Below are 24,787 nucleotides of genomic sequence, written 5' to 3'. Positions count from 1 at the left end.
ACACACACACACACACACACACACACACACACACACACACACACACACACACACCCTTTAAATTTCTTCCAACTTGATGTGTTGTTTTTGACAGAATGGATTTTTAAAAAATTATTTTTCTTTTTAATTTTTCTTTTTAAATTTCTTGAATCATGTAGCACTGGCTGTCCTGAAACTCACTATGTAGACCAGGTTGGCCTCGAACTCATGGAGATCCTTCTGTCTCTATCTCAAGTGCTTGTATTAAAGGTGTACACCATCCCACTGCCTTTTTTTTCTTTTTAAACTTTGAGCAATTAGTTCTTTAAAAAACTCATGTAGATATAAACAAACAAAAATCAATAGTCACATAAAAGCAAACCACAGAAGATCCAACTCTTCATGTGGAGCACATTGGACCACAGATGAGATTAGTAATCTTTTCCTCTTGTACTATTCAAAGCAAATGGCCCACATAATTTTTACTGTTCAACCTTAAGACGAATTTAAAAATTCACTAGAGCAAACCAGAGCACAATACAATACACAGAACATCTCCTTCCAGAGACAAAAGCTACCGTGATGACCCAGAGAGAAAGCACTATGCTTTGTAAGGGTGAAGAGTTCAATAAGGCACGCTCACAGTGACTTCTTCTACAGCTCATTCTTACCTGAGCCTCTTTTCAACCTTCTTCTGGCCAGTTTAATTTGATCTTGTAGAATCTGTACCCAGTCTCTTGGGCCAGGAAGTTTGTCCACGTGATTTGCAGTACAGTACTTTTCTGTAAAGACTGAAAGAAAACATGAAATGCCACTAAATACTTTAACAACAACAAAAGGACACAAAACAAAATAGGAAGATAGTCCAAGGAGAAAAACAAGTCTATATCTTTTGTTGTTTCTTTCCTGGTGTTGGAACTTAAGTTAAACACACACACATGCCAGGCATGCACTCTACCACAAGCTACTTCCTCAGCCCTGAATTTCCGTGGATGTCAGATCCATAGGGTACATCCATGTGGCAGTCTGAGTAGGAATGACCCCCACAGACTCCTGTGTTTGAATGCTTGGTTCATACGGAGTGGCACTCTTAGGAGGTGTGGCCTCACTGGAGTGGGTGTGGCCTTGCTGGAGGAAGCATCACTGTGGGGTGGGCTTTGAGGTCTCCTATGCTCAGGCTCCATCCAGTGTAGATCGAGACACAGAACTCTCATCTCCCCCAGCACCATGCCTGCCTGCATGCTACCATGCAACTCTCCAAGATGATAAGGGACTAAACCTCTGAGACTGTAAGCTAGCCCCAATTAAATGTTTTCCTTTATAAGAGGTGCCACGGTCAGGGCATCCCTGCACAGCAATAGACCCCACACTAAGACACTCCTCCACAGGGGCACTACGCTCTTTTGGTAAAGATGGCTGGAAACCCTAAGCAGTTTGCGTGGAAACTGCTCTTTTTGTGTGTGTGCATATGTCTGATGGGAAGAAAAGAAAATGCTTCACATGGCTCTACCAGGCCCATTTATGACAGAGTTGCGTAAACGTGTTAAATGACTTTGTCTGTGCTGTCAGCTCAAAGTCAAATGCAACATCACACAGAGATGTTCTCCGGATGGTCTGTAGAGACTCGGTACTCAACGTAAACAATACGGCTCATCCATCTTCCTGAAGTTCTGAGGCTCAGTCTAGGTAGGACTCAACCCCCTGCACGCTGCATTGGGTATGAGGAAAGACCTGCTCTGCGAAGCGCTAAGAAATGACAGAGAAACACAGGGCAGGACAAAAGACAGGCAGAACAATGGCTCCAGGAAAGCCACACAGTGTGTGGCCACACGTGAGCCATACAGTTGACATTTCTGTCCTGGGAGCTTTTCAATCCATCTTTTTTTTTTTTTTTTACCTTGCTGCCTGTGAGGTCAGTAAGCGGCCATGTTGCGCTGCCTTCCTGGTATTTAAAATGTTAGTAATTTCAATGTGTTAAAAGGTCTCTTTCAAAAAGAAATGACAAAGGAAAATATTGACAGATTTAACTATACAAAAATTGAAATTCCCATTCAATGAAAAACAAACATCTTAAAAAAGCCACAAACCTGGCCACATTATATACGCCTCAGAAGGTTCAATATCTTTAAAGAGTGCACTCACATAAAAGAGCGAGTTCAATAGTCCCATAGATCAATAGTGTATTTGAAGTATAAAATACTAAGGAAAATGTTCAACTAATATGTAAATCAAAGACCTGCAAAGCACGCTTTGTATACCTATCCTAAGTTAGAAAAACAATGTCAGAAAGGCTGTATTTGAAAGCAGCAAAACTGTCTGAACTGACCCAGTCAAGCATTACCATAACAGTGATAGGCACACACACACACACACACAAGCATAAGACCGGGAACTTTTTCTTGGGAAATAAGAACAAAGCATAATGAGATCCATCAAACCGTTACCTCCCTGATCAGTAATATTACTTATACAACTGTGTCCTGAGGAAATACAGAAGGAGGACAAAAGCCACGTATGTGAACTCAGGTGCAGTTGTGCAGGAAAGGTGACAGCTGTGCAGAGGACGGCTCTGCAGGCCAGAGAGGAGAGCTAACACTTGTCCCAGTTAGTCACGCATCTGGGGCAGGTGAGCGACACTCTGCGGTAAAACCTACGATACAGAAAGCACAGGTGGGGAGGTGTGTGAGGGAAAGGCGGAATACCGTAGACTGAGGGGCTGTCTGTGGAGCTCCCGCATGACGTGGCAAGCAGAAGGTTAGACGGAGGGAGAGTGAAAGAAGCTGGGCTAATGACCTGTTAGGTCTGCGTCCGTGGGATCAGTTCCTAGACCCGGGGAGAGAGTTATGGAACTGAGGCATCACCTATGCCATCACCATATGTATTAAGTTTAGATTACTCATGATAACTAATACAATGTTAATAACTAACTAGAATGTTGTATTGTTTAGGGAATAACCATAAGAAAAAAGTCTACGTGGTTGGTTTTACTTTATTTTTTTCTTGAGGCAGTGTTTTCATAGCCCTGGCTGTCCTGAAACTTGCTCTGCAGACCAGGCTGGCCTTGAACTAAAAGATCCCCCTGTCACTGTCTCCTGAGTGCTGGGATTAAAGGTGTTTGCCACCACTGCCTGGCAAAAGTCTACATGTTTAAAGCATGTACTTTTCTACTGAGCTCTGCTGTCAGCATCAAAGGTTTTCTATTTTGTTTTTTCCTTGATTATTTTCAACCTGTGCTTGGTTAAACCTGTAGATGCTAAATCTACTGACTATGAAGAGCCTATTTGTATATGCGGTCATAAAACAACAAACAGAAAAACTATTACGAGAGAATACACAGAATGAAGGGCACTGGCTGAGCATAGATTGTGGAGAACACCAGTGCTTGGGAATAAATGGAGGCAGAGAAGCCCACGGAGAAGGCCGGGAAGACTGCAAAGCCGAGCGATTCAGGAAGAATAGTCTTATCAGGGTGACAAGTGGTGCGAGAGCATTAGTGAAACAGTGGCTTAGCAAGTTGTCTGCTGAGAGCCATTGAGGGAGTAGTCACCGATATCACTCTAGAAGTATCTGGGCTCAGAGCAGAGTGAGGAGGAAAGGATGAAGGATGGTTTGTAGGTAGAGGCAACATGGTAGTTGAATATAGGACATATGAAAAAGGAGGGGATGATTCAAGGAACCACCTTGAAGGAACTAGGGATGATGGGATATGGGACTGAAATAGAGGGGCCCCTTTAAACAAGGAAAGAAGCCAGAGGATGTGGAGGTGTGGGTAAGAAGTGAGTCTAGGCTGGAGGCTCTCAGCTCTAGAGACTCAGTGAGTTCAGTGGGAAGGCACCATGGAGAGTGCGGGAAGGTTGGGAATTGTTGCTGACAGTGGGCAAGCGCAGACTGAGGAGAAGCAGTAAGGTGCAAAACAGTGAATGGGGTGCAGCAGTCTGTGGGGGCGGGGTACCGGGCAAAAGGGATGGCCTGGTGCTAGAGCTAACTGACCAAGTTTAGCAGCAGGACGGAGTTTTAAGATGCGTGAGGCTGCTAGAAAGATGACACTAGAGACGTGCTTAAAGACAGACTCTGAGAGGTTACACGGATCAGTACATGGAGGGACCAGTGGGTTGGCAGGCGAGGGCTAGATGGCAGTGCAGTGGAAAACACCTAGAGTAGGCTGGTGGGATGGTGAAGCATCAAACTGGAAGAGCTGTGTGGAAGGAGGCTAAGGTATGTTGAGTGATGTGGCTAGCAACAGGAGTGAAAGGCACGGCTGCTGAGGTCCTGCACCCCATGGCCAGGGAGCAGAGAGCTTTGCATCTGCACAGAGGAGTACACCAAGCTGTTGGAGCAGGTCTCCCAACAGCCCGCATGCAAAGGTCCATCTCAGCCTCCCATGAGCAGTAGGAAGAGAGATGGTGGAGAGATGTCTCTGAGGTTAAGAGCACTGGCTGCTCTTCCAAAGGTCTATGAGTTCAATTCCCAGCAACCACATGGTGGCTCACAACCATCTATAGTGAAATCTGGTGCCCTCTTCTGGCATGCAGTTGTTCATGAAAACACACATTGTATAATAATAAATAGATAAATCTTAAAAAAAAATAGAATCAAGGAGTAGGGTGATATGAATCAGGTGACCCACTGTACGTTATGTACAGTAAAGAAGAGCAAATAGCAGAGGAAGCAAAGCACATTTCTGGGGCACAGATGTGCTTTTCAACATCCAATATCAGGTTCTTCATTTCTTTGTCTCGCTCAAATACCCTATATACTGAAAAAGCTCAAGAAATGTGCAGTGAATAAATCAGTAGGGTTCTCAGTCTTGTTTCTAATGTTAGCAAATAGCAGAAGCTTAAAAAATCTAGTTTAATTGGAAACTGGCCTATCTGAACTAGAAGGGGATCTTAATTAATAAAACATACTTAATGAAAAAAGGTTTTATTATACTCAAGTGCTCACAATTAACATTTACTAATTGAAGAACTGTCAAAAGGTGCTTGAAGTTGTTTTAATAAATAAAACTTTAAAAACAGTGTATTTGTATCTAGCATTCTATTAACTTAAATAAAAAAGCATACTATAAAAATGACTGAATAGACTGTCTTATGAGGTAAACATCTTTCCACTTATAATGCTATGTACACAATTAATTTCCATAGCAACCTCTTTTCTTAGGTTGTGAAATGCTGTGCCCAAATTATCACACATTAGCAAGTTGTGATTCCAAAATAACAAAGTAGACCTGGGCTATGCCAACGTCCAAATGGTTCCATGTGTGGCAACAGACGGTTTAGAAGAACCAAAGGTAGGATTGTGGAATGTTCTCTCTCATTCCATGAGGGGCTGTGGTTCACAGCTTAGCAATCTAACCTTGAGCTCAGAATTCCACCATTCACTTAAAAAGGCAACAGTTTCTGCTTATTTTCTTCTTCTTTCAGTTAAAACTTTTCTGCTTTCAATAGAAAAATGCTAGGAAAATCACCATCCCCTGGGCTCGTGACTAAGACCTTTGAAGGCACATCACAGGCTTCTCAAAAAATGCCTACACAAACAAATACTTCCACCAGGCACATTATTGACATTCTGGTTCATGGATTACATCCAAACTTCAAAGGGACTTTTAACTAGAATTTACCTATTGAAGATGAAATTCTATTTTCTCCATTACAATCGCAGATGAGACCTTAGAACAAGGCCAAAAGATTGTCACTGCATTGATATGAAAGCAGCTGATAGGCTATGTGAATAGAGGTATGGAGTAAGCAGAATATATTTTGCTATCAGAATCTATAGCTAAAGGTCAGGCTATTACCCTGGTAACAGTTCCATTAGGAGTAATGATGTGAAAAGTGGCACTGCATTAATGCACTGGGTTTCCTACTACGTTAATAGTGGGTCATTAAGAATCATAGTAGGATAATTTGCATTCATCCTCAGAATGCAATAGGTCCTTAAAAAAAAATTTCCCTCCTTCCTATTTTAATGCATCAAGGAGACAGGAGGGCTAATTTTAAACAAGCCCAAACAATCTGAACAAGTGGAATGAGACCAACGATTAAACTAAATAAAAGAGTTTAAGCATCTACTTCCCTTAATATAATTTGAAATCCCAAGGCACAGAGAATATGTTAAGTCACCAGGGAAATGACAAATGCTTGAGTAGATCTGTACATGAATAATGACTTTCCCAGATGCTTGCATCCATTTGAACCATGCCCTTTAATTGTTTATAAATAATGAATAAGCTTGTGGTGGCTGAGCAGCTCCTTCTCTAGAATGCAGCTTTTAATATAACCATCAATGAGCTTGGGGCTGGGGAGTGTGTCTGACAATCTAAACAGAGCTGGCTGGCCAAATTCCCCAACACCAAGTTCAAGGGACTTCTTCTTTGGATTTTTCTGTACTGGAAAAACAGAGTAGCACATGGATTTTAAAGGACATCACCGGGTCATGCAGACACATGGAGGAGTGGGAGCTTTGTAGAGATTCATTCTTTCTGCAGTTTAAGGACTCTGGCAACAGTGACAAACACTTTCAGCTACGATGACTCAGTTATAACTCAAAACAACCAAATGGGAACTCAGATTTGTATAGAAAAGATGTGAAAAGTGGGTCCTCATTAGATGGCAAATTCTTTAAGCCTTTTGAGAGTCTAGGGATAACAGCATTTGTAGCAGAGTCCCAACTGGGGACCCCTTGTAGCCAGGGTGTTAAAAGCAGAGTGAGCCTTGGACATTAGAATTTCAGACACCTACATCCTTCTCACATCCTTCTCTGTTCTCCTAAGGCTATTATTTTAGGCTTCCCACATTCTAAGCAGTTTATATAGATCATTTAACTTTCACAATAACCAGTAGAGTGGGAATTGTGATCTTAATTACAGATGACAAGATCCAAGTATGTGCAAGTTAAATAACTGACTTGAGATTGCACAGCCAGAACAGATTATTTTCCATAGAAATTATTGGGTTTTTAATCTTTGATTTTGTAGATGTGTATACAGGTATTGTAAGAGAAAAGTGGTCAGATCCTCAGCTGAAGCAAAGCAATGATTAAGTAATTATTTCCACACTGAAAATGAGAATGTTGATGCTATTTTCAACCACACACCACAGAAGTGTGGTAACATCTGGGAAGGGAAAACTGGACGAGTCTGGCAGATCTCCTGCACTTTGGCCTCTAAGCCAATGACCAAGGAGACCGGTTCAGTTTAGATGAGGATAGCCACACATGGAGACAGATGTAAGGAGTCTGAACCCTAAGACCTGATGGTGTGCTGAGATGTCCAGGGAAGCGACTATAAAAAAAGCCCAACACTATAGTGGAGGAGGAGCCACACCCACTTCTACTCTTCCCTCGGAATACCAGGCAATGACAACGAAAGCATGACATGAAGAGCTGAGAAGTCAGGTGTGCAAAGCCCTTTTGTGCCAGATATAAAACCAGAGCTGGGATCAGGGAGTGGGGGAAGCAAGAGGAAGAGCCTGGCTAATAAAGAGAGGAGAGGAGGAAGGGGCTTCACACGATACAGAATACAAGCATGCAGGCAAGCCCTAGGGCCATCTTTGTCCTTACCACATTTCCACACAGACTCACAGGACAGCTTGTTCCCAAGGGCAGCTGAGTAATATCCACTTCTGGAAACCAAAGCTCCTCCATGAAGAGTGTTTTAATTAGGCTGGGGGAAAGCCCAAGTCTTCATGTACCCTCAATTACTAATGCCACCAGATGTCTGAATACCCCAACTCTCTTTCCTATCACTGGCCTCTGTGCACTCACAAATCTTACAAGTACATCATGAGACACAGAGCCACAAAAGATCTCTTGAGATGGGACTGCTTCAGCATACAGTTTCTTTCACCTTTTCCTATTGATTGTTAAGGCCAGTTATAATGGATGATGTTGTCTGACCCTACACACAGACAGGGTGATGCTTTTAATCTTCAATCTTGACACCATGTGGCCTTATTATAAAAATAACATGTGCTCATTCAGGAAATAATTATCCAGGACTCACAATGTACCAGTATTTACCAGATGCTAATGAATAAATGGCCTCTTGTTCTCAAAGAGTCTGCAGTGACGAGGAAGATAAGGGCAAATAAGAGGTCGAGAACTGCATGAAGCTGGGCATGGCGGTGCAAGCCTGTAGATCCAGCACTCCTAAGAGTTAGACAGAGGGGTTGCTAGTTCAAAGCCCAGCTGAGCTACACAGCGAGACTCACTATCAAACACAACAAAATAACAGTTAGCAGAGATCAAACCAATACAGTCAAACCTCCACAGGATCAGAGAGATGGCGGCGCCTTACCATGCCTGGGCTGTAGGGAAGGTATCTGGAAGAAGCTTTTGGATGAAGTGATGGCTAAGCTCAACCTTAAGAGAAAGTAGACACCAAAGAAAGACAGAAGCAGTCACTGCAGAGACTAAAAACTGATCACAGTGCCAAAAAGAAGTGATGGCTGAGTGCTCAGCCTTAGGTGGGACATTTCTATCAAAGGCTCAAGGCTCAAGGAGCTCAAGCCCCACAAGGCTCAAGGAGCACCATGGAAAGGATACAAAAGCTGGAGCATGAAAACTGCTATGAAATGGTCTTTTGAGCATGACCCACCTATTCCACCACGGGTGCACAGCAGCTTTGTTAGCTGTGTAACTTCTAGCCAGAAAACTTTCCATCATGGATGGGGAAAAGGCTCAGGAGGCCCCCACCCCAAGCTGAGGAGCTATTGTCAGCTGACGGCTGCTGGAGCAGAGTAGGTTGTCAATGTTCCAGTGGATGGCCCTTCATCTATGAGCATGTGGGGTGGGGTGGGATGAAGGCAGGGGAAGGGCTTAGGATTGGCTATAATCAAGATACATTATATACATGTATGAAACTGTCGAAGAAAACAAATGTTCCACAAGGGGAGGAAGGAAGGGAGGGAAGGAAGGTATCTTTGACACAGGGAAGGTTATGCGCATAGGTGAAGGCACACCCAGCTTAAGCTATCCCAGGTGGCTTCAGGCTCAATAACCGTGGAAGCACAGGCTTCACACTGACGAGAGAGAAGGAAATGGGGCTGTGGGAACACGTCCCCGCGTGAAGTTGTGAAGACAGTAGTGATGAACCGACAACACGAGAGGGAAGCTCCAGGCAAGTTCCAGCCAACCTTTGCAGGGAGGAGAGTTTTCTTTGGAAGATTATAAATGCTTACATTATACCTTGAAGAGGTTTGGGGTCTGAGGTTATATTGAAATTATAGATGAGTATAGGCATTGCTCTTGGTATCCCTGCATCCAGAGAAAAGGAAGGGAAGAGTCACTTTGAAGAGAACTTTTGCAGTCAGTACTACAGAAAATGGGGAGGGGAGAAGAGAAGAAGCCCACTAGGGATAAGTTATTCTCAGACAATGAAGCATCTAGCAAGCAATCAGTCCTAAGTCAGATGCAAGGAACCAGAATTAGACTCACACTAACTTGAGCCTAGGAAGAGTAAGGACGTTTACTTAAGATGTCAAAGGAAGGGCTTCGTTCATCAAGAATACGGCAGGCCTGGCCAGTGAAAGCTCGGAGAGTGAAGGGGCTTGTTGCTAAGCCTCACAACCTGAATTAGATTGTATATCAAGGCCAATTACAAAAAAAGAATCAAACGTAACTTACAGAAATAAAAAATATAAAGTAGTTGAAATTTAAAAAAAATCAGAGGGGGGCCAGCAAGATGGATGAGCCAGTTCATGGCACCAGCCTGGTGACCTGGGTTTGATCTCTGTAACATACACAGAGCATCAGTGTCACAGATTGTCCCCTCACTCCTACAGTCCACGTCATGCTCTCACCCTCCAGGTCTCTCTCTCCTACCCCCTCTCTCTTTTTCTCCCTCTCTCTCTTTCACACACATACAAATAAGTAAAATAAAAATAAGTTTAAATTAAAAAATTAAAAGAATAGGTCAATCAAAAATTAATATTACTAAACCAGGGAAACAGCAGATGAGCACTCGGATTGTAACACAGTGATGGCGAGATGGAAAACAGATAAAGTAAGATACAGGAAAAAAAATGAAAACGTCTAACAAACGCAGATGTTTCAGAGGTAGTAAAATAAGACAACAAAAATACATTAAAACATTCAGATTTGGTGAATCGTAAATTCTGGGTTTCAAGAAGCATGACTAGCAAGCAGATTAATTAGAACAAATATGCACTCAGACCTGGAATAAAGGAACTAAAGAACAGCAGCAGCAGAGACATCTTGAAAGCAACTAGGATGGACAGAGACTGCTTACTAAAAAAGCTACGGGTTCTGAGCACACTCACAATAACAGAACATAGAGGACACTGGAATCTGTTCTAGTCACTCCAAGAAATGGCATCCTTCATCTAAAGGAAAGAGCTAACTGAACACTGTTTGATGGTGCTGACGAACCACAGAGATTCTCAGAACAGAGACAGAAGAAAAGTTCACGCAGGCTCCCGTGCAAAGAGACTCATATCCTAAGCTGGCCTTAAATCCATCATGTGCTCAAGGATGACCATAAACTCACTCTCCTCCTCTACCTCTTAAACTGAGGCTCTACACATGTACCAGTACATGCAGTTTTGTGTTGGATTAGGTTTGGATCACACCTAGGGCTCTGTACTTGCCAGACAAGCACTGTACCAACCGGAATATATGTGAACACACATACACACATGCACACACCCCATATACACACACACACACACCTAAAAATATCTCTAGAAGTTTGTCTTTTTTGCGGGGAGGGGGACAAGAGAATGCTATGAGGTTGTATGAGCAGAGGGGATTTTTAAAAAGTGAGCATTAGCAAATGTAAAGCATAAAGGAGACAACCTGGTTGTCAGACCTCCAACTTGGTAAGACAAAAGGCAACACGTGCTGTGCTTTCACAAGGCTTGAGGTGAGCGGCAGTTTTGCAACACACATGACATACAAACAAGTTCAGGTAAGATGCTGAGCGAGCAACGACCTGAAGGAAACACAGGAAGAACACAGAAACTCACGCAAGAGAATGCAGCAAGGAGAGTGGCACGCTGCGGAGCTCATTAGTAACCAGGGGCTCGACCACTCAAGGGTCGGTGATGACGGTGATGACGGGTGAAAATTAAAGTCTGGCAACACTAGATTTCGTTAAAGATAAGGGGAAATAGGATTTCTGAGATGCTGCTTGTGAGAGCCATTTGACGATGCCAAATAAGGCTAACAAGAGCATTTGCTGTTAGCCATTCCCTGCGTATCCTTTAGGAAAACTCAGATATAAATTCCAAAAGACAAAAGACTGCCATTGGATGGGCAGGAGGGAGACTCAGCCCCACTGCCTCAAAGAAAGGCAGTAGGAAGGAAGGGCTTTATCGCATGTGGCCAGAAGCTAAAATGAACACTCTAGAGTAACACTATGAACTCAGACCTTAAAAAAAAAAAAAAAAAAGACTTTTGAAATAAAACCCAGTGGCAAAGTCCAGCAGGAATCCGTTTAAATCAATTTGTTTATGAATATAGAAGAACAGTAAATGCCATGTGTGGACACATAGTTACATGGTAAAATTAAAAACAGTGATGGGAAGGATATTCATGAGCTTCAAGTTACTTTGAGATGGTAGAGAAAGAGATGGAGGATACAGGAACACTCTGCCTCTTAAGGAGTAAAGAGAGGCTCTGCAGTATATATACCACCAGTTCCAAGTCTGAGGGGTAAGCCAAAGAGAAAGGCAGACTTTGGCAAACATTTTCACTACATTAAAGATGGGACTATTGGTTCTACTTCTTAGACTGAATACTGTGCCAGCGGGGACAAATGTCATCCTTCAGACAGTCTATGAGACAGTCAAAATTTCTCCTAGGATTTTGCTACTGAAAAGTTAATTTTGACCAGACCTCAGCCATACAACTTACAGATACTCGTCTGGAGTAGCACCAAAAGCTTTAGGAGGGAGCTAGGAGAAGGCCCCTAGCTTTCCCTGAAGTGAACACCAGAAGAAGACTGTGCAGTGTTCAGCTCACCCTTCAGGGCTCCCACGTTATCAGATAAGGCCTCCTAGAGTTCCTGTGCCTGGGGGTCCTTTCCCCATAACCATGTTTTGTTTATCTAGACTGCAAACTCAACAATGGCAGAGCTCATGTCTCTTATTCAGTGACACACAGGGGACAAACACAAACATACTGTCCATGAAAGAATACATAGGAAACACTTTTGGCTCTGGTGCATTCTTATCCTAAAAGACGTAAAGGAATGGTTTCTTTTTCTTATTAACTTTGATTTTTATACCAGTTTGTGTGTGTTTGGTGTGTGTGTGCTCATGTGTGTGCAGGTGCATGAGCCTGTGGCACACACAGAGGCCAGTGGATGACATCAGGTGTCTTGCTCTATTGTTCCCAGCCTTATTTAAATAAAGGAGTTGAGCCCGGAGCTAGGCTGGTGGCCAGCAAGTTCTAGCCATTCGCTTGTCTCTACCTCCCACAGTGCTAGCATTACAGGCACATGTAACCATACTCAGCTCTTTATGTGGGTGCTAGTATCAAAACTCAAAGTCCTCATGCTTCAGCAGCAGGCGCTCTTACCTGCTAAGCCATCTCCCCAGCTGGGGGAAGAATTTCTTTACTAAATGCCAGAGGTTTCAAAATATACAGTGTTCAGAAGCTCATTTCAGATCTAAATTAGTAGCAATTATTTAATATTGCTCACAAACTAACACACCCTAAAATTAAGGAATTAAGGAGACTCAGTGTAAACAATCATGAACTTAATGATAAAAGAATGTTCTCTGCATTAGCTATTTGAGATTGCTGCAGGAACCAGGCAGGAAGCCCACTGTATGGGCTCAGCAGGCAAGTGCAGGAACCACCTACCACTCAGAGTTGACTGCCACCAATGGGACTATTATTTAAGTTGGTGGCCATTATGAAAAGAACCTTAGACACAAATAACGTTGATTCCCAGCCATATTCAGTTAATTCTGTAGGTTTACTACTGAGAACCGGACCGAACTTCTGAACCACAGAATTACTGACTTGGGAGGCTTTAAAATCTAATCAAGACACACTCTTTCATAGAAAAGGTAACATTTCCAAAGCTTGAACAGTGCTCAGTAAGAAGCCTACATGCTTACAGTGCTCCTTTCATTACTTCCCGCCTGGTGGGAGATGATGAGGTTTAGATAGTACTGTTTGATCACAGTGATTCTGGAAGATCTGAGACCAGCAAAGCCTGGAGGGAAACTACCACATCCGTTGCCTACCTCACTCTGTTTTGCTATAGTGTCATCTCTGTCTGGAAGGAAGGGCTGGAAAGTGCCTACAGTGAGTTCTCAAGTTAAGCAAAGCTAATTTAAATTTATATCCAGTTAAGAAAGCCCACAGCAGAGCTCATTTATAACACGGTGACTGGGAAATATGATTAACACTTTCTGTTGGCAAGCTGTCCTATAACAAACCTTTGTTTGATGCATCTATAGTTCAGCCGAATAATATCTGAAAAATGTTAATACCTAGAATAATTGTAAGCTTTGATGTAATCGTAATTTACTGTCTAATCCATTTTTTTTCAGCAAAGAAAAATGCTTGAAAATGACAGATTTGTAGGAACTCTACTTGAAAACTGACTTGGAAATCTTCAGTCTAACTCATTTATTTTATAGACCAGCAAGTTTCATATCAAGTAAAACAAAGACTGAGAATCTTCCAAAAGGCAGGCAAGTGGCTGTCTTGGTAGGAATTGCCTAGGATGACACCTACCATCCCTTTTTGCCAAAGCACTGTACCGTGGAAGTCATCTATGCTTGTCTGCTCTTGACACAAGTGTTTGCATGAGAATGTAATGAGTTTTTTTTTCCATTTTCAAAGCTCCGGCTTCTGGGTAATTTAACTTATGAAGTCATTCCATGGGTTACAGAATTCATACCATAGCTACTAAGTCTGGAGAAAACACCTGTGAGGCCAATATAGGTATGGCTCAGAACTTCGAGCATCATACGGTCCTCACAGCCATCTAAATGCAAAGGTGGGCTGCTCAATGGTTAAGAGCACGTGCTGCTCTGCAGAGGGCCTACGTTAGTGTCTCATCACCTACGCGCCACTTTCATGGCAATTATGGGAGCTCACAGTTGTTCTGGTGGATGCAATGACCTGTTCTGATCTACAGGAGCACCAGGCACACATGTGGTTCTATGCATACATGCCAACAAAACATACTAGCTGCAGAGGCTGGAAGAACAAAACACTGGAAAGGCTCTGCCCCCAGGACATACCATGTGCTCGTATCATGTCGGGACCACCTTCTCTGCTCACATCTTCTCCGCATAGTGGATGTTAGAGCAAAGGCACAGGTCTTACAGGTAGGTTTTTGTTTGTTTGTTTGTTTTTTCTAACTGAAATTGGTTTAAGGAAAATTTTGGGTTCCTACTTTGAGCCTTATAATCAAGTTGCCACACTTTTTCGTTTGGTACACGTCTCTGAGCTACTGGTCTGCTCTGACGGTAAGTGCTGAGGGAAACATGGCTGGATATTATAATGATATACTAAGAAGTCTTGAGATGGAAAAGACCGGGGATACTAACCTAAGCCCGGCTATGGGTTCCATTGTTGGCTGTGCTCAAACCCAAACCCAACAGTAAATTAACTGGATTTTACCTTATTAAGATGACTCTTTGCCAGTTCAGATGAGAACAGACTCTTCTCTCGCATATGGCAGAGCTTTATTTTGCTCTCAGACAGTAACACGTTTTCAGAGCCATTGATGGATACAAGTTTGGCTTTATAATTGGATTACCTTGATATTTTTATCAACCAGATCTATAAATCCTGGGTCAAGATACAGCATTTGATCAGTTGCTGTCATTTTACTCTTCACACTTATACTCCAGCTTCCAGAAGTTCAGCTGCCCTTTCACAATCGTGTACGGAGAAGCTATATTGCCAGGCATACTCAGCCTCTGTACATACCCAACGTGGAGCCGTGTTTTGATTGTGTATGTGTGTCTAGGGTGCATGTTCCTCAACTGTTTCTTAATTTTTTGTTTTGTTTTGATTTTGAGACAGCATCTTTTACTGAATCTGTAGCTTGTTGTTTGACTCTGTTCACTGGGCACTGTGACTGTGGGATTCACTAGACTTTACCTCCTGGTGCTGGGGTTACAGGTAAGCACCACCTCTCCAAGCTTTTACATGGGTACAGCAGATCCAGACTCAGGTCCTCATTCTCAGCGATCAAAGACTTAATCCACAGAGCCATCTCTCCATCCCATGTTTACGAAACGACCCTTTTGAGTGAAGATAAACTGACTACTTGGCTTTTTCTTCCCTTCCTGGGTTTATTGGTCATGTATTATGTGAGTGGCATATTTTCATGTATCAAAGAATTTAAAAAGTAATACAAAATAGAACTTACAGTCTCATTGGGAAGACAACATGCTCAAACCTTAAAAGGATGACCAGAGATCCTCATTTATCTATTATCTCAATGAGATTATAACAGCACAGTTTTTATTCCTAAACTGCTTCATTTAGGCCATCGTCCACACAAACCATTAATAGCAAAACAAATGGCTAAAATTTACTGCTACACCATATAAAGGCAAACAGTACCACAGTGATTTAGAGGAAGAGGCAACCATTACAGTTGGCTATCTCAAGAAAGTCTCATGGTTGAGGTGATGACACTTGGGCCTATCCAGGAAAGATGACTTGGAACTGTTCAGAAAGAATTGAAATAGAGTGCCTTAGAGAAACTACAAAACCCAAAGTTTTAAAATCCTAAGAGTGTGCAGTGTCTGAGGAAGTTCCCCAAGCTCGGCTGCCTCTCCCAGTAGAACACATAGGGAAGCAGGTACGAGGCGACAGAAATCATGAGTGAACAGGCCAGAAAAGCCCAGGGACTGGGCTTGACTTGATTTAGTCGGAAAATAGAATTTAGAAGCTAAATACTGAAAATGACATCACAAAATTTGGTTTTACAAGTGTTACCTAGCTGTTAGTAGGAAGTATGAAAGAAAAAAAAAAAAAAAAGGAAAAGGGGATATGTTGAGATTTGGGGGGAAGCTTTTGAGATGCACAGGTAGACAGGGTCAGAGGAAAAAAATGAGTATGAGAAGATGGAAAAAAAGGTGGGCCGGGCTGGCTCAGGAAGCGGGGTGACTTGCAAAGACATGAAGGCACTAAGCGTGATTCTGAGTATCAACCCTGAGGAGTACACTGTGTCAGTGCTGCTGTTAAAAAGAGCATCGCTAGGGCTGGAGAGATGGCTCAGTGGTTAAGAGCACCAGCTGCTCTTCCAGAGGACCCGAGTTCAATTCACAGCAACCACACGACAGCTCACAACTGTCTGCAAGTCCAATTCCAGGGGGTCTGACACCCTCACACAGACATATATACAGGTGAAACACCAATGCACATAAGTAATTAAGTAAATAAATAAATCTTATTTTTTTTTTAAAAAAAGAGTATGGCTAAAGCAAGTGCTCAGACTAGAAGACTCAGGCTGCCTTCAGTAGGATGGCTATGACGGAGGTGAAGTCACAATGTCCTGTGTGTCTTGTGCTGGACTGTCAGCTGGCTCATTTGCTTCTAGCTTATGTCCCCAGCTCTAACTGGGATGCATTCCTATTTAGCTGTACCTGACTATGCTAATTAAATTATGGTGCATTGGGCTACAGAAGGGCAGGGGAAGAAGGCACTTAGATACTGTAATTGCTTTGAACAAAAGAACGGGGTAGATAAGAGGCTCATGAGTATAAGAAGGTTTCTGAGAACTACTGTGAGCTGACCATGGGGAGGGGCCAAGAGCTAAGGCAGAGCAGCAAGTAAGAAAGCACAAGCTAGAAGTTGTCACTGCGGGAAACTGGAGGGAACAGTGGTGAGGAGCTCAGGGTCGTTACAAAGGCAGCACCCCCTTCTTCTAGGGGGGCTTTCACCAAGGTGAATACAGTCATGCTTTCTCTTACAGAAAGGTATGGCTTAGGGGCAGCCCCAAGTCAATGACAGTTTTTTGTTTCATTCTAAATGACTATGGATTTAAAAAATGACATTTTTTTTTTTTTTTTATTCAAAGCTTATATACACCTTTAGTTTTTCTGTGGATTTACCATTAGCCTGTAAACCTATAAAGATGACAAGTGTCCCATGACTTTCAGGGTAGAAATGCTAGCACATACCCATTTTCTGAGGCTCGCATATTTTTGATGCATACATTGCATGACCCAGCCAGCACTGGCTCATGTAACTGAACGGAAATGTTGCTGGCATCAATGGTAGGTCCCAGAAAACGCCCCAAGGAACGTGACCGACCAATTTGTGACTTACTGTACAATTCTGCCAATGAACATTTCTGATATGCAGACAGTTTAGGAAGCTTAAAGAAAGAAGGCTGGCTCCAGGGGGAACACAGTGCTATGTATTGTTTGGGACCACAGCTAACCCATACAGTATCCCCATGTAGTTAAGACACGCATCCTTCTTCAAGACCCTGCTTTCATCTGCTGGGAAGCTTCCATAATAAACATACAAACTGGCAATGCCAGCAAGAGCACTGGAGCCCATAATAATATGCAATGTAGCCAAATGGCCCTGAACATGTGATAGAAACTTGTCTTGACAGAAGGCTGTCTCTGCGAACCTCACAGTGGAGTTAAAATGCAGGCTTGGTAAGAATTCAGCCACTGGGAATTATAACTGAGATTTTGGATATTAATCCAAAAGTGGTTTCTACCCATCTGTGAAAGGCTGAAGATAAAGCAAGAAAACTTGTTGAGTTTGCCCCCATCTCCAATTGCTCCTTACATGGAAGAAGATGAAGACATTGTGAGGAAGATGGGAGTCCTCTTCTGAGCTCTTGGAAGACCAGTTATGAAGCAGAGGACACATCAAAACCCACTGTGGTCCCAATCTTAAGGATTCTGATTTACCTACTAGGTATGAGATGGTGCCTGGTGGGGTTCCTAGTAATGGGAACAGGGGCTGTCTCTGACATGAAATCAGTGGCTGGCTTTTTGATCACCTCCCCCTAAGGGGGGAACAGTCTTACCAGGTCACAGAGGAAGACAATGTAGTCAGTCCTGATGAGACCTGATAAGCTAGGGTCAGAGAGAAGGGGAGGAGGACTTCCCCTGCCAGGGACTAGGGGAGGGGTATAGTGGGAGAAGAGGGAGGGAGAGTAGAATTGGGAGGGGAAAAATTATTTGCAGTAAACAGGTTGCTGAGGACTCAAGGTCTTCCATCTAGAATTAGTGTTAAATAGTTCTGGAGGCAAAAGGCTTTCCTTTCATGCTATCAAATCCCTTTGCATTTGACAGCTGATCATCATTCAGGGCCTCCTTTCGAGTCACCTATGTGTTGAGTTTTTCTAGTGAGATTTGTGTCCGTTGAGCTTCCTCTCCTTTAGGCAATGGGCATACAACAATTATTTTATTCTGGCTTGGAGTATGGGTCTCTGCTATTGGTTATTGCTGACATGTCTATAGCTGTACCAAATGGAATGTTCCTGATGGTCAAGGGATAGGATTTTACTCATCTTTATGTCACCTGCCTGCCTCAGTGCTGAGTAATAAGTGCTGTGTTTTAAAGAAATCCTCACGCACGTTGATGCTGCTTAAGCTTACAAGGCATATGAAAAGCTGTTCCTGGAACTTCTACAGAGCGTGACCAACAGAAACCACCTCTCTGCTTAGCAGAATAAGTGCTACACATGTAGTCGCAGGAACGTGGGTCAAGAAACTGCTAAGGATGGAGACTAAGATCAGGACCAGGAAGAGTATTAATGCTGTGTTCGTACTGATTCCTAAGTCTGGATCTGGAAATGCTCTTCCTTCTTCTTGGTGCAGTGAGCGAAGTAGGTAAGGAAGTGTTGTTCAGTTTAGTCCTAGAGAGTCACTTCAACTATGCTGAAACCAGGACCCTTATGTAACACAGGATTAAAACAAATCTCCTTAAGTCAGGTAGGGGCACGTGCCTTTAATTCCAACGCTAGGCAAAGACAGCCATCTAGATCTCTCTAAGTTGGAGGCCAGCCTGGTCTACATAGGTAGTTCCAGGCTAGCCAGGGTTATACAGTGAAACCTTGTCACAAATACAGCACAATAACAAAAAGGTGAAATTTCAAGTTCAAAGAAGGGAGGAGAAGGACTGTTGAGCTAATGCCATGTCGTCATTTGCTCCAGGTGAGAAAGAGGACACCGGGAAGCTGAAGAACACCAGGCCCGCAGATGGGCTGATGCGCGCGCTGCTGACATCTAAAGTGGCTGTCAGAATCCTGCGCATAGGTGTGGCTCTTCCAAGGGAGTTGAGGGTGCTGAGAACAACGAGCATCACAATCGTCTATGCCCCCTTGCTCAGAAATCGAGATCTGGGGACTGCCTCACACCTACGGAACCCATCTCTGAGGACAGAGCCCCAGAATCCAGATTTAAAACCAACACCCTATATGATGTTGATGCACATCAGACTATGAGTACTACTCTGAAAGGAGCTGGAACTCCAGGGCTGTCTACACAGGATTGTTGAGATTCAGCATCACCCACTGTCACCGAGCCAATAAAAAATTACGACACAAACAAAAAGTAGGTGAGGGAGGACTGAACGCTCGCCTAGCGTAAAGCCAAGAGGCTGTAGGTTTAAAGCCCGATGTCCACCCACAAACACAGAATCAACCAGCCAAACAAAAACATGCAACAAAGTATGTCAGTGATCTAGATAAGAGCCAAGCTTTCCGCATGTGATACTGTTGCTATTATACAGTTATGTCCTATTTTAAGTCTATTAAAAAACACAGTCAGGTAAGTTAGCAGCTGGCCATTCATCTGCCAAAAGGATTCTTGAAGCAAAGCATTCACTAACTGGCTCTTGTTGCCTAACCTCTAATCTATAATTTACTTCACACACAATACAACTGGGGTTGGGGGGGGGAGATGAGCTTTATGCAATATTTACTTTCAAGCTTTTGCTAGACTCAGTTCTATGCACTAGAAAAGTATTAGAAGTGTTTCTTTCACTAGAAAAGGGATCAATCTTCTATTTTCTTCCCTAGCATCACAGAATTAGTTCTCAATATCTTCAAAAAAAGAGCTTACCCTTGAATGCAGGAAGTAAATTGAAACAGAGCTATGTGTAACTAGAAATTCACTCTGAATATGCTTTCCAGCAATAATAACTAACTGGTTGTCTTAGGCCACCACAGAACCAACTTCCTAGCAGAGTTTACAAAGAATCTAAAATGCTAAATTTTAAGAGAGAAATGTTTAATTGCAAACATTTCTCTATAAAAAGGACATACTAGAAAACTACATCGAGGGGCTGGAGGCCCCTCAGAGTGCTCAGAGGCTATGAGCACTGGCTGCTCTTCCAGAGGTCTTGAGTTCAATTCCCAGCAACCACATGGTGGCTCACAACCATCTATACAGGGATCTGGTGCTCTCTTCTGGCAGGCAAGCATACACACAGGCAAAACACTGTATATATAATAAATAAATCTTAAAAAAAAAAGATGACTTTGAAGTCAGAGAGGACACTCTAATGTCACCACCTTGGGAAGTTTAAGTTAAGTAAGTTTAATTAAATGTCTTATAGCCTCTGTTCCCTTGTACAAAAGAGAAATAAAATCATCACTATAGGGATATGCAAACTGAAGCCAATGTTTCATGGAATCCTGAGAAGACAAGAAAATTACCATACAACAATAAACAATATATAAATTACATGTCCATATTAATTCAAATATTTGAGGTCAAATAATAATAAAATTAAATAATAACCTTTTTTTTTTTTTGCTTGTTTGTTTTAGTTTTTCGAGGCAGGGTTTCTTTGTGTAGCATTGGCTGCCCTTGAACTCACAGAAATCCGCCTGCCTATGCCTCCTGGAGTGCTGAGATTATAGGCATGTGCACCATGCCTAGCTAAATAATAAACTTTTTAAAAAAAGATTTATTTATTATTTATAGAACATTGTGCCTGTACGCCAGATCTTACTATAGATGGTTATGAGCCATCCTGTGGTTGCTGGGAATTGAACTCAGGACCTTTATAAGAACAGCAAGTATTCTTAACCTCTGAGCCATCTCTCCAGCCCCAATAATAAACTTTTAAAACAATAATTTAGCTAGAGAAAGATGACAGAGTTAAGAGAATTACATTCAACCTTCTTCTTCCTCTTCTTCTTTTTCTAAATAAACTCACCATGCAGTGAATTATTTGCAGTAATTGTAAGAAATAGAGGTCCTACCAAATAACAGATAGAGACCTCAAATATCATGAAATAAAGTGGGAGCTTTTGATGGTCACGTCTATGCAGCCTGTGACAGTGCACCTTTAAAGATTTTGGACATTCAACTTTGAACTGTTTGGAATACCTCTGTCTATAAGCTGTTCCTCTCACAGTTCTGAGTCCCTGAGGCTCTCTAGACAGACCAATGCTGATCTCTCAGCAGAGTGGCCAGCTGTGTTGATGTGGGTAGAGTGATAGCCGCCAACCATCTCCTCCATATGACACACATAAGCGATTTCAGTTGAATGCAAGGAGATTCAAAACTCCAGCCCAGTTACAGAGCAAACACTTTCTTACCTAATTACTATAAAGCCAACTATAAAACACATAACTAGGTTTCTAAAAATTGCCTTGCTGTAACTGTTTTTAAAGGGCATCCGGATAGTCACCATCACTTGCTGCTAACTCTTAAGTCAAACCGCATGGTCCCCTGAACAGATCACAGAAAGATAATAGTGAGCCAATGGCAGCCTGAGCAGGGACAGCAATGCTGTGAGGCAAGCCAATGGAGTACAAACCTGCACTCTAGGTTCTGGCTGAAAACATCAGTTACGAATCCCATCTCAGCCTTGCCCAGCACTGCCCCAAGATCTCTAGTTAATAGACAAGTTGTTTCCTGCTGCTCAAAAATATTAAGGTGAGGGTTTTCATTTCTTCATTTGTTGTTTTCACCATTCTGGGGATCAAAGCCAGGGCTTCACATATGCTCGGCAAGTGCTCAACCACTGGGCTACATTCCCAGGCCTCAGGTGAGTTTTTCCTAATTAAGGGTCCTTTCATTAGCAACACCTTAGTTCATACTTATCCATTCATTTCTTAATAGATTATCATTAAGTGTAAGTCACTATTAACACACAAAATTATGTGAAAAGAATCATCTCTATACAAAAGCTTATGTTTTGCTTTTGAGATATTATAATGGGAAGAATTATCACACAAAAAGCTTTGTTAATCATCCCCTAAGAACCTTTTCCCGTGGTGTATTTTCAAAAAATTAATGTCAGTTAAGGCTAGTTTCTTTAAGACAATAAATACCACCTTGTATAATCTCTCTCAGAGTCTGGACTTCTTTTATGAAGGCTGAATAATACCGAGAGTGAAAACAGATAGAGACACAATAAAAAGAAAAGTACAAAGCAATCTCACTGATGCATACAGAGGAAGAAGTCAGGTACCTGCAGACGAGCTGGGGAGAGCGCAGCGGTCAAGAGCGCCCCCTGCTCTAAGTGAGCAGTCTGAAACTCCAGTTCCAGGCCACCCGGTGCCCTCTCCTAATTTTCACAGGCACTGCACACACGTGGTGCATATACTCCCATGCAGGCAAAGCACACAAAAACACAAATATATCTAACTTTAAAAACACCAACTGAATCTAAGAGCACATAAAAATGATCATCTACCACAATTAAACTGGCTTCATCCTAGAGATACAAGAATGGCTCAAGACACACACAGGTAATCCTCATGGCATTTCTGTTCCTACTTGCAGGCATTTTACAGACTGTCATCATTTCACAACTGCTGTCTTAATTAATCTAATCGCTTTTGCTCATTCACTGCTACTTTCACACTTGAGAGTTTATAAAATTAACCACTTTTCTGTTGCTAGGTCTTTTCAAAATAATATACAGCTGGTTCACTCTCACAAGAGATATCTCAAGTAAGGAAGAATACACACTAAATGTACACAGAATCTTTCTCAATATGTGGCAGACAATGACAGCACCAATCCAAATAGCCTTGGGATTGTTGTGCTGGAAGAAGCCATTTTACTACTTTTCTAGATAAGTCTGTTTCAGATTTAAAAGACTTGGGTTTGGAGAATATGTTTCCCTCTTATCTCTAATGATAGTAAGAAGAGCTAGAAATAGTTATTTTATAGGACCTTCAATTATATCTACGTCCAAAAATCATTTATAATATGTATGCTAAAACCATTTAGAGAAAAACATGGAAAGAAAGATGTTTTGGCAGGGGTGGTCTTAAGAGAATTATATTAAAATTTACTGTCAATTCTTTTTTTTTTTCTTTCACTGGCAATTTATTGAATAAATTTATTAGACATTTACAAGTGTATTTTGAAGTTTATCATTCCAAACTGGTTATGAGAAAGCATGAGAATAGTTAGCACTAAACCTATTATGTCAATGCAGTAAGGCCTAAGTCAAGATGAAAAACAACCTATGACTACTCACTCACCCAACAGGTATTTACAGAAGCAAAGTGTGTAGAGGAAGAGACTGTTTCCCTTTATCCCAGGGAAGTCCACTGATTGAATCTATGAAGTAAACCGACAACAGGCAAGTGAAGAGGTCAAGTATACACAGAAAGAAGAGTGAACTTCCTATCCAGTGAGGTCTAGAAGCTTCTACCTAGTCTTCTCAGGGGACAGGAAATGACTTGGGAGTGAGCTCACTGGGTTGAAAGAGTAAGTACGAGCTTATAGGAGTGTGGGTATGATGCTGCTCTCTAGTCCTCTTCTAGGATCTGACATAAATTATGAGGGAGTGACATGGACACGATGACAATGGACTCTTGAGCGGCCCTGTCTTAAGGCACAAGGGGGAAGCTCCGGCAAAGCCTCTGCCAGCAGGTGCTGCTTCCCAAGCGCCCTTAGTTGAAGTCACCGGTAGGCCACCATGCCTGTGAGTGGCATGCCCTGAATTCCTACAAGTGGCACAGAGCGTTTAAGTCACAGCTTGTTTTCAAGGAGCTTACAGGAAATCCTGTAAAAAATATATATAAAATCCTTTCCATTTTCTGAACTTTTTTATGAATTAGATTTTTATCAGGATGAATTATTTTTTTAATTATAGAAAAAAACCAAAATATGTCTAAAATTAAATATGTGTTTTGCCATAGCAAGAGAGTAAAACTGGAATATGGTTTTAAATGAAGTTGTGGGCAGGCTAGAAAATTTGAGTTGTTTGATTAGAATAATTTCCTTTATTTTGTACTAGGAACAGGGGCCTTGTTGCCATATTTATGGATGGCTAAAAAGTAGAGATTGAAAAAAAATAAGGCATATCAGCATTTGTAGTATATTTTTAAACTCTTGTCTGATGTCTGGTTTATCACTGTTTGTAACAGATTTTTAAACCCTTGTCTGACGTATCAGTCTACTTGTAATGATCTATTTCATTATGATCTATTATAGAATCTAGCTCTTCTAATTCCACTCAGATGAAATGTGGTCATTTATAGTCCCCCAATTTCAAAGTGCCTTTTAATGTTAATATACTATTCTGGAAAATAAATAAATAGATAAATAAATAAAGAAGGGAAGGAAGGAAGGAGGAAGAGGAAGAGGAAGGAAGGAAGGAAGGAAGGAAGGAAGGAAGGAAGGAAGGAAGGTAGAAAAAAGAAAGAAGGAAAGAAAATCAAACCAATTCTTGTATGTCTTTCGGAAATTCATCAGCCCCAGCCCCCACGTCTGAGAAGGCCCAGTCTGCTTCTTTGCTTTGGTGAGTCTTTCTTACATCACTGACTGGTTTTCAAATTCTCTAATCTTGTTCTCAGCGTCACTGAAGGCTGAATCATCCTTTTCATAAATGGCAAAGATTGCAATGTCTCTGTGGTGCT

The 24,787-nt window shown here is 42.1% G+C and overlaps 1 protein-coding gene across 2 annotated transcripts in view; it reads right to left on the bottom strand.

Moving 5' to 3' along the window:
* Bend7 (BEN domain containing 7) overlaps positions 1–24,787 on the bottom strand; it is a 78,800-nt gene that overhangs the window by 12,257 nt on the left and 41,756 nt on the right. For both annotated transcript variants that reach the window (XM_055593834.1, XM_055593835.1), the window contains exon 6: positions 651–770. In XM_055593834.1, coding sequence (XP_055449809.1) covers positions 651–770 — 120 coding nt within the window. The remainder of the gene's footprint in view (positions 1–650; positions 771–24,787) is intronic.

Source organism: Psammomys obesus, unplaced genomic scaffold (assembly GCF_907164565.1).
Source record: "Psammomys obesus unplaced genomic scaffold, mPsaObe1.curated_primary_1811, whole genome shotgun sequence".
NCBI classification, from domain to species: domain Eukaryota; kingdom Metazoa; phylum Chordata; class Mammalia; order Rodentia; family Muridae; genus Psammomys; species Psammomys obesus.
Note: the sequence above shows the minus strand (reverse complement) of the source record. Positions and strands in the feature narration are given on the sequence as shown.